The sequence below is a fragment of the Seriola dumerili genome, unplaced genomic scaffold (assembly GCF_002260705.1).
Source record: "Seriola dumerili isolate Sdu_G_001 unplaced genomic scaffold, Sdu_1.0 BDQW01000149.1, whole genome shotgun sequence".
NCBI classification, from domain to species: Eukaryota; Metazoa; Chordata; class Actinopteri; order Carangiformes; family Carangidae; genus Seriola; species Seriola dumerili.
The window spans coordinates 5,544,293-5,559,422 of NW_019174404.1; the positions used below are offsets into that span (position 1 = coordinate 5,544,293).

Below are 15,130 nucleotides of genomic sequence, written 5' to 3' on the forward strand. Positions count from 1 at the left end.
AAAAAAAAAGAAGTTAGTGTTTTGAATAAACTTAAAATTCACAGTGAGCAAAGTGGCAGGTCAGAAATGCAGCAGGTTTGGTCAAACACAGAGAGGTCCTGAAAGAGAAGAGGTTTTGACACGATGACCCCCTTTTATTTAAAAACAGTGGTCTGTGTACTCCAACTAAAGTGACCTCATGGTGGTTGTGGGAGATGGGGGGCAGCAAAAACACTGGTTTCTCTTGACCAAATAGATCCAGGTCCGTGAGTCATAGTGTAAACAAAAGACACTAATATTTTCTAATGTTGCTCAGCACTGCACTGACAGAGGCAGGATGTAGAACTGGTTAAGCCATGTGAGTGTACTGACCTCAGGGTTCAGATTGCTGACCAACAAGACATTGTGTCCGCCAGAGGCAGTGAGGCCTGATAGGCCGAGCCGGCTGGCAGCCGCTGCTGCAGCCGCCATGCCACTGTGGCCAACACCCAGGGACGCCAGGGCACTGGGAATACCAGGCATCGACAGACCTATGAGACAATATTAATTACCATCAATTTATTGCACTTTTGATAATGTAATGTTTGGAGAAGGGATAGATGCTTCATTATGAAAGGAATAGCAGTGTTGAAAAAAAATGTGTACTGACCTGCCTGTTGGATAGCAAAGGTTGGGGGGAAGGCATGTGCTCCACCATAGGGAGAGGCTGAGATTATGCCAGGCGCAGCTAGGACAAGAGGAAACAAACAAAATAAGAACAAACTTACGTACACTGAATGTGTACTTGAAACCTTAAGAAATCAAATCAGAAAATGCTTTAAAGGACAGACCGATAGATTAAGAGCACACTTGTTGAAGTAAAACCTAGAAGCACCAACTCAAAAGGCAGCTGGATTATGTATTCATAGGCTTGTTAACATTTATGGATGTGATCAAAACAAAAATTTCGTTAATCATGTCCCAATCTTACCAAATGCAGCGGCAGCCATGGTCTGGTGATCAATGGAGGGCTGTGAATCCGCAGTTGGGAGGTCTGGTCGGGTGTAGTCCCTGCTCTTGTCATTGTTGTACTTGACATTGAGGCTGGTGAGCTTGGAGAAGCTAATTCTCAAGGTACAGCAGGCGTTGTAGATGTTCTGACCATCTAAAGACTGAGACATATGTTGAAGCATTAGGCCTGGGGTAATGCGAGTATGGTGCGTTTTACACTCGTCATTGTATCTACAGTTTCAACAACTGACTCCACAGTGTACACATTGCACTGTAACTGCAATGATTTGCTTTAAATTGGTTGATTTCTCATGGCCAGTCTTAACCCTAGTGAATTTGACTAAGCACCCAATGACCTGTTACCCAGTGGTAACAAACTCAGAGTGAAACATTGTGACAAAGAGCATTAGTTTTACCAGTCTTACCAGTTTAGCGTGCTGAGCTGTCATGCCATCTGCGTACTGGATCAGAGCCTGGAACTGGTTGTTCTTGGTGAAAGTGATGATCTTCAGCACAGTGCCAAACTTAGAGAAAATCTGGGGAGGGGAGGGAGCATAATTAGGGACGTCACTATGAAAACACATTTAAGGTTTTCATCACAACTGTACTGGAGGATTAACAAGGCAAATTTGCATCTCTTTTGAAACAAAGAGTTCCATTGTTACCAACACACATTTTGTTTATATTGAACGCAAAGATTCACCAAGTATCTTCCTGATAATGTTATCAGTGTGAGCCAAGGCTCAATTTCTCAGTAACATAATGATGAGGAGAAGAGGCAAATGCAAAAACAATTAAGTATAAAATATATTTATAGTAGGTGAGTGGGTAGTATAACACGTTGCCAAGTTGTAAGTAAGTTTGCATAAGTCAAAGTCTGCCTCCGTACACCTGGTGCTGTACAGCTGCAGCGCTAATTTTACACACCGATAGAACACAGTCACCTATTGTAATTTATAGCAGGTGTGTTAATAAAACTATTTTCAATTTTAAAAAAATAAAAAAATAAAAAAAAATAAAAAAAAATATAAATATCAAGATTACTGAGAGAAACCTGAAAACAAAAATCCTTGATGAGGTGAGTATAAAACCAGTCAAGCAGCAAACCCACCAAAAAACTCAAACGCATGTTTAAAGGCTTGTTCAAAGATTAAAAGGGAACTGACAAGCAAATAATTCAAAAGAAACTACCAAGCATATAATACACATAGTTGAAACCTCAGTGTTTTAATTTGATTAAACTAAAAAATAAAAAAATAATAATAATTAAATTATCCTCCTATATCGATCCAGCAACAAAACTAGAAAATCTGCCCTTACCTGGTGTAGTACGTCCAGGGTAACAGGGTAGAAGAGGTTTTCCACTATGACTCTGAGCACAGGGCTTTGAGTCCCTGCTCCTCCCATGGTACCTGCATCTGCGGAAATGGCCATGCTGCCCATTCCACCTCCATGCAGTGCATTGACTGCCTGCAGAGCTGCCTGGGCACGCTAAGGGGGAAAGTCAAGGGAACTTCTTGAACATGAACGGAGAAAAGTATACAGTTATAAAAGAATCAGTTAATGTGGGTTACATTTTTTGTGCGAGGTGAGCGCCATATTTTTTAACTTGTCGTTTCCTAGGGTTTGCGTAGTTTCACAACAGTAAGAATGAACTTGGGTAATCATTACCTTGACTATTTTGTCTGTCTGTCTTGTCACAGCAAACCAGAAGGCAAAACATCACATCGCACTAATCTTGAAAAAGGTCTTTAAGAAAGATCACAAAATCTATTCCAATAAATTTGAGACTGGTGGCAGGAAGAACCTCGTATTTACATTTTCTGCATTCAGCCAACACTTTAATTGTTAATAATGACTGGAGCACTAATTTAAGCTTCAAATCAAAATCATCAATATTAAAAGCAAGTGTGTGTGTGTATGTTTGTGTGACAACAGGCCATTACCACTTGGTTAGGGGAGTTGTCCGTCTTGAGCTCCTTATGGGTTGAGTATTGCATGTAAATCGGGTGGTTTCTGATGACGGGGGTGACAGAGGAGTAGTAGCTCACCATCGTCTGTGCACACTCCTCGCTGTTCAGTTCCAAGAACGCCTGCAGGGAGGACCAAAGACACATATCCAATCTGTTTCTCCCATCACACACAATAATGTACCACCATTCTTCATTTTGCAAGTTTGTTGTGAACCTTTATAATTAACTGCATTACCACCGTCTATTTTTAGTCAAATTTCACTTGATATCTTCATTGGGTTTGACACAGAACTGCTGGTAAAAGAGGAGATAATGAAGACATTCAAGTGGGATTAAGTGTCTTCCTCCAGGAAATCTTTGCAAGAATAATTGTCTCCCTACCCACTAAACCACATAGACGTAACAAAAGGGTCATTGTTATCATTTTCAGCTCAGGACAGAATGTTAGAAAACCGATCCCTTGTCTCAGGCCTAAAGAGGAATTTCATCCAGGTGTGAGCCATACAGGTTTGGTGAGAAGACCTGCGTTTATCTCTGCTTACCTGGTTTTTCCCTTTCAGCATCAGCAGATTAGTGACCTTCCCAAAGGGCAGTCCCAGACCAATAACCTCAGCCTCATTTATGTCATTGGGCAGCTTGCGTACATGGACCACACGTGACGGAACACCAGGACTGCGGACGTCACCTTTGAATTTTTTGCTGTCGTTGCCATTGGCTGCAAGAGAAAACAGAGGCAGATACAATCAAGGAGGGAACAGAAGGCTCTGGTTCTTCCTGAATAATGGATTGATCGTCATGGCAACACAAAACAACACAGACACGGCACGCACTTCAATAAAAGGATTCACCCCTCCATGGCAACCCCCCTACCTGAGTTCATGATATAGGGCCCGTTGGATATGCAGGAAGAAAAGAGTTCGTCGGATCCCCTCTGCACAAGGAGAGAAAACAATGGTTCACTTCAGTACATTCACCAATGAGGACACAGCATGGCAGGTGGAGTGCACAGCTCTCATATTACCAAGCCACTGTGTGATAAAGGAGGAAGTAATCTGATAACCAAAAGAGGATCGAGCAAACACGCTTGAGAAGAACTCCACCTATCCCACCAAGAGGAGGTGACCTAGCTTGTCACAGCAGGGATATCTGACTTCCCATCATATTCACATCTTCCCATCTCATTTTATACTCTTTTCTAACAGCACTACCTAGTTAAAAACCTTACAACCATGGTCATGATGGGCCATTATTTCTTAGGCCAGGCAATGTGCCAAATTATCATAATTTAACGCCAATAGCACTCAAGGAGGAACTGCCACTATTCAGCTTGAGGCACACAAGTCGGCTGTAAGAGTCTTGGTTAACAGCAGCTGTCAGTCAGTACAACCCATCTTCTCATAATTCAGTATTAGGAGGAGGGATAACACACTGAATCCCTCTGGATCTGAAGACAAGATGGAGATACTCCTAGCTCACACTAGTTTACTGTCTGCTGAAACAGCCTTGTCCAGTCTCCTCCTCTCTCTCTCGCTCTCTTCAGTAGATATAAAGTGCTGTTTCAGGGCTGTTCTCGTGGCTGTGTGTGTGTTTGTGGTTGTGTGAGATGAAGTATTGCAGTCACAAGAAGTGGCTCAGCAGCCTAAGCTCTACAGCACTCTACAATGGCGGTCCTGTTCAAGCTGAGACTAGCGGCATTGTTACACGGCAGCACACACACATATGGAGCCCCGAGGACTCTCTGGGAGTTGAAGGGCCCTGCAGCGTTTTAACAACAACCAGTCATGCAGGTTTGCTAGCATTCTTCTCCTAGTGAATCTTAGCCTTTAAACATGCAAGGTGGTGGTCGGGTCACCAGACAGGCAGCAGAGTCTTCTCACAAAAGGCAGGACTAAGGTAAACGGAGGGAACATTTGGTGCTGTACTGCACTGCACTGCACTGCAAAAGGGGTGGTTTGGGGCACTGAGACAGTTGTTATGAGAGCACAACACTGTAAGCAGTACTATAAACTACCCTTTGACTTCCAGATGGTTTGGCTGACTCAGTCACTCTCTCTCTGAGGCCCACGCAAACAAGGTCTGCTATCGCAATTCATGAAGTTCAAGCAACAAGAGACATTCCTATGCCTTTTCACTGTGGCTGAAGGATCAGGGACCCACTCCTTTGGCCAATGGTCAAATCTTGACATAAATGAAAAGGCATAGATGTAACTACTGAGCTAAGATTACCAAGATGTAAAAAACAGACTGTAAGCCTGTGTCTAGCAAAACTCAGAATTATAGGATGAATATTTAGTAGCAACATGGAAGAACCAAGTGAGAAAGCTGTAATCGCTCACTAGGAATGCTGTATCAAGTCAACAAATTGTTGTCAAGAACTGAGATCCAATAGTAAAAATATGAGTATAAGAAAGGGGATTCACAACACAGATAACAATGAATGGATTAGGTGTGTGTTCTACTTGCTGGGAATGAAATCTAAAAAACAACATTTTTGCTTGACAAATGGGCTAAGGGCAGATGCAAGCCATGAGAAATGAAGGAAGTGGCTCCAGCCTGACTGAATGGTCATGGGCGGGCAGCGTCACATTATCAGTCAGCAGACCAACTCCAAACAGGAAGAGCAGCGAGATCAGGCCTGCTTCCAGGGTTTTACTAAACTTCCTCCTGGGGACTGATGGTTACTGTTCCATGGTTGGTCTCTCTTTCTCCCCCTACTTCCTCATTCTAATAATAACCACAGAGCTAAGCAAGTCTACAGTGCAGAGCAGGAAAATCAAGTCACATACAAAGCGAAGGATTGTGTTACAATTGACTGAAGAATATACCTATAGCTTTTGGAGGGAGTGTGGTTGAGAATGCAGAGGAGCACAAAGGAAAAGTTAGAAAGCCAATGAAAGAAAAAACAGAGCTGATAAATGGTTTGTTTGTTGACTCCAACACAGTGCCAAACCCATTTTTTCAACACAAACCCACTAAATGTGTATCGACTTGGTCACATCCTTTGTTTGCTTAGAACACTGACAGTATAATTGTAACCTTCAGGAGATGATGACACATTGCTGGCCAACATACTGAAACTGTGGAGCAACTTCCTTTCACTGACAATGGCAGCACCATGAATTTAATTTTACAAGGGAACATGGACTGGAGGCAATTTCCCTGCTCCATACACCACATCACACCTGGGTTTCATTGCATCAAAAGAAAGAAAAAAAGAAAAAAAAACATTAGGATCTTACACAGAGCTAAATCTGAGATGATTCATTTGAACTTGTGTCTGCAAGCAACCTTATTTTGGCTTCTGCTGGGGTATTGGTGGGTGGTAATCGCTCAGGAAAAGCACAAAGGAGAGGAGCACAGGTATAGACATGTTTGTTCAGTGTGATCAGCCTTCGTCAGTGGAGGGGGCAGGGAGCTGTGCCTCACCAGGGGGCTGGAGGGGGAGATTGGAATGCGACCGCGGAATGCCAGACACTCTGCCCAGACAGAATAATTACAGATTCCAGCAAGGCAAAGCTCCATAACTCAGCATCATCATTACCACAGCACATCAAATCCAGAAAACAGGAAAAGTTAAAGAAAGAATCACGTCAGGAGTCAAATCCAAACCATCGATCAGCACCCATTACATGGTGCTTTGTTAATCATGTTGAAAAACAACAGACCAAACTGAAATGAATAGAGGGGGTGGGGTGTGTCCCCGTTACGGGCGTGTGTATCAGAGTGCTTGTTTAAACAGTGTAAAGACCTTTGGCCTGGAGGATGAGGACGGTTGCGGGAGGATGGTTGCAGCTTTGAGATCAATTACTCCTCCTACACATAGCTGCCCTAGGCCTGTTACTTAGGCAGGTATTTTTATTGGGTACGCAAGTTAACAACCAGCAGTGTGCCAAACAAACAGTGTTCCTTCTACAACAAGTTTGCACACACAAACATTGCTATTACAGTTACATAAGCAGGTCTGAACATTGGACAATACTTTGCTGCTGATTTGTTTTACTAGTGCTGCGAGAGTGGTCTTGTGATAGAATGGAGAGTGGATAAATATCAAGCAGTGGGGCAGGATTCAGCTGCTTTCTTAACATTCCAGTAAGGCCAACAGCCTATTAAAGAACACAGAAAATAAACAACAGGAAGTTTCATTTCCCCCAGCAGTCACACAACCCAACAGAAACAGGACAGGAAAACATAAAGCCCCACCTCTGATAATCTATTCTAATTGAATGATCAAATAGCCCATGTCCTCAGTCCTAAGAGTTGCTGCAACCTCTGTATGCTGACCATTCAGTTGCATTTCATAAATCTTTAAAACAGAGAGTCAGCCTGCAACTGCAAACTCATTACACATGAAAAATGGCTTTAGACAGCAGTTCTGTAATTATAGAGGAAGCTCTTGCAAACTGACAGACTATGTGTCTCAAGTCCCCAGTGTCTGCACAGTTCTTTTCCATTTCCACTCTGACTTGTAAAAAGTTTCTCCAACCACTGTTTCCTAAAACTTTATTTAGCTGCAGTGTGACACATCTTGAAATCCATGGCCATTAGAAATATGTAAATACAACTAAATCTAATTATCTGATGTCAGAGCTATTTTGATGAAATAGGCAATTCCAACTACAGCACAAATGCATATCCATACATTGTACTGGTAAAAATGACAAAACAGGAGCCATTCTTCAGCTACAAAACTTGCTGAAACTTGAAACTGGTAAACGAGTCCATGAGTATCACAATCAACAGCGCTCTCATAGTACAACTATGGGATGTACTGTGAGACCATGTCAAGAGTTTAACATAACAATAATAATTCTATACTCAAATCAGTGAAATGAAGTGAAAAGAAAGAGCGGCAAAGAGAAGTTGACTCAAAAATTGCTTACCTTTGTGCCAACTGATATGTCATGGACACTGCTGTGAAAGAGAAAAGGATCTTAGTTAGCCAGGAAATCGAAGAAAATTAACCATAATCTGTCATGAGATCCTGTTTAAAAATTGAGCACAACGGTGAGGCATATTATACGCTCTGGAAATACACGTCCACACAGAATAAAGAGAAAGTACCCGTCAACTAAAAGGAAACCGACTTCCTCATTCGAATATGAGAACATGTAATTCAGAAAGCACCACAGAATCTTGAATACTTCGAGCTAAAATCTATCATGCAAAAAAATATACAAAATACTTACTCAATTTCAGGGACGTAGCCGGATCCCAGAGGGTACAAGTCAGCGTCTAGGCGGCTGTTGTGGATTGGAAAAACATAAAAGCAAACTTCAGAGTGGCACAAATAAAATGAATCTCTACTAACGAATTTACGTTAAGCGCGTTACTGGGCGAACTCAAGCCAGTTTACGAAGTACTACAAACTGTGAAATTGAAGTGATCAAAAGAGGAGAAAACATTTGCATGAAACAATACGCTATTGAGTATCCTACCAAGTTTAGATATCCCGGTGCACAAGTCTCTGATTCAATCAACATGAAATGTTCAGGCCAGACATCTTCAACATGGCCCTGGCACTCGGTAGACAAATGAATGCGGAAATGAGACACGTTGCTTTAGCTAGCGTTCCGAGTTCCCGAGAAACCAACTTACCGAGATGCAGTTAGCTAATGTTAACTAAAGTCTGCGTTAGCAAGCAGCACAGTGTTACCAATGTCTCACTAAAACGAGAAAGTTTGTCCACATCTCAACTCCAATTAAGTTACATTTGCTGACCGTTACTGTCGTTTTACATAAAGCGATAAAAACGGTTCACTTAACTAAGGTTTGTTAGCTAGCGACGGCTAGCAGTTGCTAGTTAGCTTACGCTCCTGCTAACTGTTGCATGTTTTGATGAAAAAACAGTTTCAAGTAAACTTTCCCGGTTTAACGGTTCAGCGAAGCAGCCATCGTATTCAATGTATTTTAATGAGCAACCCGTTTATAAGAGAAAGTTACTCAGCAGTCCGTTTGTCTTAACAAAATAAGCCTTAAGTGTGGTTCTTTTTCACTTACCCGTCCATTGCACAAGAAAAAAACTGCAGGTCTGAAGCGAAGGTAGGGCGGCAGACTTGCTTGATTTTCTTACAAAATGGCTGAACACACGGAGGCGAGCGCTGATTAGTCCAGGCACTTCCAAGAGCCAAAAACAGGCGGAGACCAGCCTCTGCTGGAGTCACCATTGGTCAAGACGACCATCATTTCATGAAAAAAGAAGGCCGCGGCAAATTTCCAGTATTTCATACCAAGTGGTCATGATTGATATAGTTTTATGAGATGCAGATCTTACTTTTGGTCAGCACCTTTTTATATACAGTGTATGGTCAGCGTAATAACACACCGACATAAAAGAAAGCCACCCTGTCGAGAGTATTGGATTTCATTATACTTTTTAGATATACAGTAGGCCTACATGTCAGCGGCATAGACAAACGTATGTAAGTAAGTTGTTTTAGTGTTACATTTAAATCCAGTGTCCATAACACTGATTAAAAAGAGCAATGGTGAAGGGGGCAATGGGCTCATTATTGAGTAATAGTTGATACTCCGTGGCAACAATTACTTTCATTACCTATCAATCTGGTGACTGTTTTATCCATTCTAATCGATTAAACGTTTGGTTTATATAATGTCTGAAAATACTTCCTCAGTGTTTCAAGAGGTCAGTTCACTGTTGTTAATATCAAAGAAAAGCATGAAATTCTCACATTTAATGAAGCTGAAGCCAGAGAATGGTTGACATTTTTGCTTGAAAAAATCATCATCTATCATTCAATTAGACTATCCAAATAGTTCGGCCACCTGTAGATTATCAGTTGACTCATTGATTAGTTGACTTATAGTTGCAGCTCTTGTCCCACACTCATAATTTCACTTAAGTAAAAGTGCATCATCATCAAAACATTTTTGAAGTATTGAAAGTAAAAGTACATTATGCAGAAAAAATGCTAATGTAAGTGTCATAATATATATTATATATTATTGTTAAATTATTTATACTAATGCATTAATATGTAAGCAGCATTTTATGCCAATGTTAATTACTTTAATTGGGAAGTTTATGGGTAACAGTGCATCATATTTTTTAAACTCATCATATAAAATATTAAGTAGGCCTAGCTTAGCTGCTCAATAAAAAAGTAGAGTAAGAAGTAAGCTATATATTTCCATCTGAAATATGGTGGAGTTAGTATTAAGTAGGCCTATTAAATAAGGATTGGGAGAGTCAAGCTATAATTCTTTCACAATAGGTTAACCATCATCCCTTCATCCCATTTTAAAAGTCTTGGATTTATGAGTACAGTTTTAGATGGCTGGATGAAAACAAAATTCAGTTAGTGTACAGTGCAGTCCCAGAGTATTAATTCATGAAGTCAACAATATAGATCTCAATCGCCTGCCAAAGAAGGTAAGTGTGATCCCATACTACAGGAAGTCTCAATGACCAACACTTTGAGGACCTATTCAAATTCACAGGTGATTTGAAATACCCAGACTAATTCACTCAGTGTAAAGTGTGAACAGGATTGATTTAGGTGGAGACAACACCATGAAGATGGTAATTACCCTGATACTGTTTGTCATGTAAGGAAAATCATCTTGATGCTGTGAAAATGTTCTGTGCATACATTGCACAGAGTGTATATTAAGGTTATAGATAGTTTGCTGGCCATGTGGGTGTGGAATACTGAGTAGGCATTTGATATTATCAAAACAGCCACTCACAATCAGTCCACAAGTCCCATCCCATTAAGTTAAACTAAGTTTAATATCCACACAAGTGTTGTATGCAAATAGAAAGAATGGGACTTGGTATTACTGGAAGAGGGTAGTGTAGGGCCCTGAAGGACATGAATGTAACCTAGAACATACACAGCTCAGTTACACACCACTTAAGGTATTTTAACACCCAACAGGGGCATGTGCACCCTGTAATTAAGGAGAATCAGTCAAATATGTTCTATTCAAAAGTAGTGAACTGCTATCAACACTGAAGGAAGCAAGACATGATACAATTTACACATTCTCATTAGAGAAGGTATTGGGAACTATATAAATAAAACATCTTGGAAAGAATTTATTTCCCCAATTAATTTTGTTGCCTATAGCACTTCAAATCCAGCCAAGGAGGTGGCATATGCTGTTTTGGTAATTTATATGAAGAATATGAAGAGAGGCTTTTCGCATCAAGAAACACAATTTTTTAGTTCATTTAGTTGACAGACTTACCAGTTTTTATCATTGTGTTAGGAAATGTCTTGAAAATATAATGTCGAGGACCAGCACAAACCCAGATTAAGCGGCTATTGACAGCAGTGCAAAGTGGCAAATTGACCGAGTTGGTGATATGTGTGAATAAGATGTGTGTAATTTGTTTTGCTGGAAAATATGAGGCACGGATGTCAGCAGGTCCAGGAACACTGTTGCACCACCAAGGACAACATTTTGATTTTGTTGTTTTCCACAATTACTGGAAAGAGAGGATGTTTTTTTGGGGGGTGAATGAGGTTGGATTTTAAATGAAATTTAGTTTTATTGTTTCATTACATTATGTGGCCATCTTCATTTGTGTCTCATCCTGGGGTAGCTGAAGCCTACATTTAACAGAGGGTAGGTAATTACTGGTACTTGTTGCCATAGCAGCAATTAGATTTTGCTTAGCCCTCATAGGGCTGATTGGGATGATTTATGCGTGCCATCCTTGAACAGATTTCTGTTTTGTGACTTCTTATCCCACAAATGGAATTTTCTCGCTTTCATTTCATATTCATTTGAAATTAAAACTTCCATCTCCTTTCCATTTCCTATGACTGTTTTATATTCCACTAGTCTAATCCAGGACATTAACGTTTTTCATTCGAGCTTGTGTGAGTGTGGAAAAGCATTGTCAGGGGTGTGACCTACAAACAGCACACAATATATTCTCTGTCTCGTGATGTGGAACAGTTCCTCTACTTCTATGAAATGGTAAAATCTGTCTCATCACAGAGAATGCACTTACAAACAGAATAAGCCACATTCATACTGGGCTCAAGAGGATTTTCATATTGCTATTTATCAGAGTCAATACTGCTGCAGCATAAAGCAATTTAATTATAGCTGCTGTGTTGAATTGTGCATACCTTACCTCCCTCTGATGAATGCCCTTTTTCAATGCCTCTCCCTCTTTGTTTCCCAAATTCACCCCCTATCTCTGACACGCACACACACACACACACACACACACACACACACACACACACACACACACACACATCCCTTACAGTGTATTTGACAAAAGACTAACAAGATTAATTTACAAAACAGTAGACGTACGCTCTCTGGTGGCATGTTATGGGAAGTGCACTTTACAAAATACATAAGCCTATTTGAATCTCCACTTTGGAAGCTGAAATCCCTTATATGCTTATTATACTATTGCTTGAACTAGCCTACTGCTTGGACCTCTCTCTTTCATGTTTAAACCATCAAATCATATCTCTTACTTTACTATTCTACTTTATTCCTTCTCCATTAATGGGTTGTATTCAACTCGTATATCAATTTCTTTCTCTTTTTACTGGCCATTTGTGTTAGTCCTATAAAAATGGATGGTTTATCTTTGTATAATTGTGTGTACATATCGCAGAAGGGCGTCCTATACCCATCTGTGACTCCATCAGCCAAGATGCCAAAACCGCACACATCATTAACCGTGGCTTATGTGTGCTGTTCTATCTACAGTGTGTGTACATTTGGTTGATTACATACACAATTGTGTACATACACATCTGACTTGCTGTAAACAAACAGTTTTATTCAAGATTCAAGAGAACATTTAGATGACCACAGAATAGATGAACAGGCATTGGTCTAACACAAGGTTGCTTTTTCTGCTGCTGTCCCAGAGACCCACTATTAAGCAAAGCTTTAGCTAAACAAATTTACATGTTTTTCTTTGTATACATATGTATGCATATACCTCTAGGTATGCACACAGATATACATGTGTATATACTGTATATACATAGACTGTCAGTTAGTCTCCTGCATAAAGTTTGTATCCCCCAAACTGTTGAAAAATCATTGCATGTAGATTGGTTTTAGATAAGAATTTCTTGTATGCGTGCAATAAAAACAACTTGTCTGTTACAGTAAAATCAATTAAACAATTTTGAAAAGTTAAAATAGGATGCAGGATACAAAGTTTTTTCAAGACACCAACAGTAGTCTGCATATTACCTACCATCTGAGCTGCACAGAAAAGTTAGAGTAATATTCTACTATACTTGTGTAATGACCCTCCAGAGTAGAAGGCAGTGTTTCCAGTGGGTCATCATGACCAGGAGCAGAGCAAGAAAAAACCCGGTCTAAAAATGGCGGCAGACAGGCAAGTCCAACAAACTGAACCTGACAAAGGCACCAACAATACACATTTTTTTTTCTTAAAAAAAATACACACATCAAATACAATATACTGCCTTGCAAAGAGGCCATAAGAAAGAAAAAACATGAGAGTCAATATAAGAAACAAAGTTGCACTGTACATATGGAAAGCATAGACTATATCTCATCTGTCCACGCCTGTTGACCTCCCTTTGGAATGTTAGAAGGGATCATTTCTCTGGTGGTAAATGTAGACAGAACTTGAGAAAATGCATCTGGCACTGAAGGTTGCAAAAGACTCTCTTATTCAACAAGTGTATACAGGAGGCAGTAGATTCCCACAATCCCCCTCACCGGCGATTTGCGTAAGACAGAGAGAAGGAGCTGAACAATAGTTGGTGGATGGAGAGTGTTAGACGAGACTCAGGATTAGCACCAACTTCAGAGGTTTTTGAATTGCGTGGCTCCGAGCACAGAAGGTGGGCCTGCGCGTGCTTGGCGATGAAGATGAAAAAGTGTGATAATGAGATAATGGTGACGGTGTGTAGATGAATCAGAGACATAAATGAGCCTGAGGGCAGCAGAAGCATTGGTGGCATAGCATCAGTGACCCAGACCATCCATGCCCTCTACTGTCTGCCAAACAAATGAAGAGACTGGAGCCAAAATGTATTTCAATAGGCTTTCAGGGCTTTGAATTTCTGTAGTGTAAATGCATGATTTGTCTTTCTAGCAACCTACAGTTTAAAATATCTCGCCATTACAGAATATGGCCAATTTATAACAAAATAATTAGGCTATAAAGCCTGGATAGATGGGAAAAATTCAATTCTTTTTATTGTGTTTTAAGGCTCAAAAGAATTAGGGTCAGCAGAGATGATTTTTTTTTTTTGTGCGAAATGGCATTCAAATGTCCCTAATATTTCATATTTCTCTGTAAGTCTATTCAAGTACTATTGGGGCCAGGTCTACAGACAAAGCATCAGGGGTTAAACTGGGAGCAGAGCAGGACAGAAACCAGCAGCCGACCAACACACAGTGAAATTACAGAATCATCAGATTTTATTTGGTTCAGAAAGTGACAAAAACCTTTGTTTTTTTTTTTTATGGTGAGCTGAGCAAGCCCGCCTCTCCTTATTGTGGTGGAACGAATCCCAATTTAACCCCTGGATTTACATTCATGTGAACGTGATAGCATATAACAGACAGTGACAAGACAGTCAAAAATGTTGCAAGGCTTCATGCAGTGCTACCTCATAAGATTTACATTGATTCTACTGTTGAGAGGAAAATCATTTAAGCATTTCATATCATTGCACAATGGTTCGTTGTGACTCTATTGACCATAAAGTAAGTGTATCCATCTTATTTAAAAAATACAAAAGCTGTGATCTTCATGTACATGTGTCACATACAGCATCTATGAGAAGCTAATGCAGTTTGCAACATGGTCAGTGTTCGAATTTGCCTCTTGTTTGCGTGCTGTAGATTTTTTTTTTAAACTTAAAAGGAGCTATTTGTGAGTTTTGCTATTGCTACATAATAAACATTTTTAGGTTTTTATTTGTTTAGGTTTTTATTTACCAATCTAGAAGAAACATTGCAAGTTCAGCATCAAACTTAATTCTTTCACTCAAGGAAAGCAATCCTCATGTTTCGCTTCTATTTATATCACTTATTTTCTTCTACTGAAATTAGCATAACCCAGTCGGGCTATCTTCTCACTTTACAATACAGAGTTTGTAGCGTCCAGGCTACCCTGAAGAAGTAACGCTTGTCAGAGTGTATTCTAACCTCTTGTATTAAAAACGCAACGATGGCTGAAACTCTTGGCAAGACTG

The 15,130-nt window shown here is 40.2% G+C and overlaps 1 protein-coding gene across 2 annotated transcripts in view; it reads right to left on the bottom strand.

Moving 5' to 3' along the window:
• The window catches only part of LOC111225294 (polypyrimidine tract-binding protein 1-like), a 15,832-nt gene extending 6,849 nt beyond the window's left edge, over positions 1–8,983 (bottom strand). Inside the window, exons 1-11 of one of the 2 annotated variants that reach the window (XM_022750066.1) lie at positions 8,940–8,983; positions 8,129–8,182; positions 7,823–7,853; positions 3,813–3,873; positions 3,485–3,657; positions 2,916–3,062; positions 2,290–2,460; positions 1,395–1,505; positions 950–1,130; positions 629–706; positions 352–509 (exon numbers count right to left, since the gene is read on the bottom strand). In XM_022750066.1, the coding sequence (XP_022605787.1) occupies positions 352–509; positions 629–706; positions 950–1,130; positions 1,395–1,505; positions 2,290–2,460; positions 2,916–3,062; positions 3,485–3,657; positions 3,813–3,873; positions 7,823–7,853; positions 8,129–8,182; positions 8,940–8,947 (1,173 nt within the window). In that variant the 5' untranslated portion in view covers positions 8,948–8,983. Of the gene's footprint in view, positions 1–351; positions 510–628; positions 707–949; positions 1,131–1,394; positions 1,506–2,289; positions 2,461–2,915; positions 3,063–3,484; positions 3,658–3,812; positions 3,874–7,822; positions 7,854–8,128; positions 8,183–8,377; positions 8,447–8,939 lie in introns of those variants that run through there. The other variant, XM_022750067.1, reaches the window with a different exon arrangement.
• Positions 8,984–15,130: the final 6,147 nt, after the last annotated feature.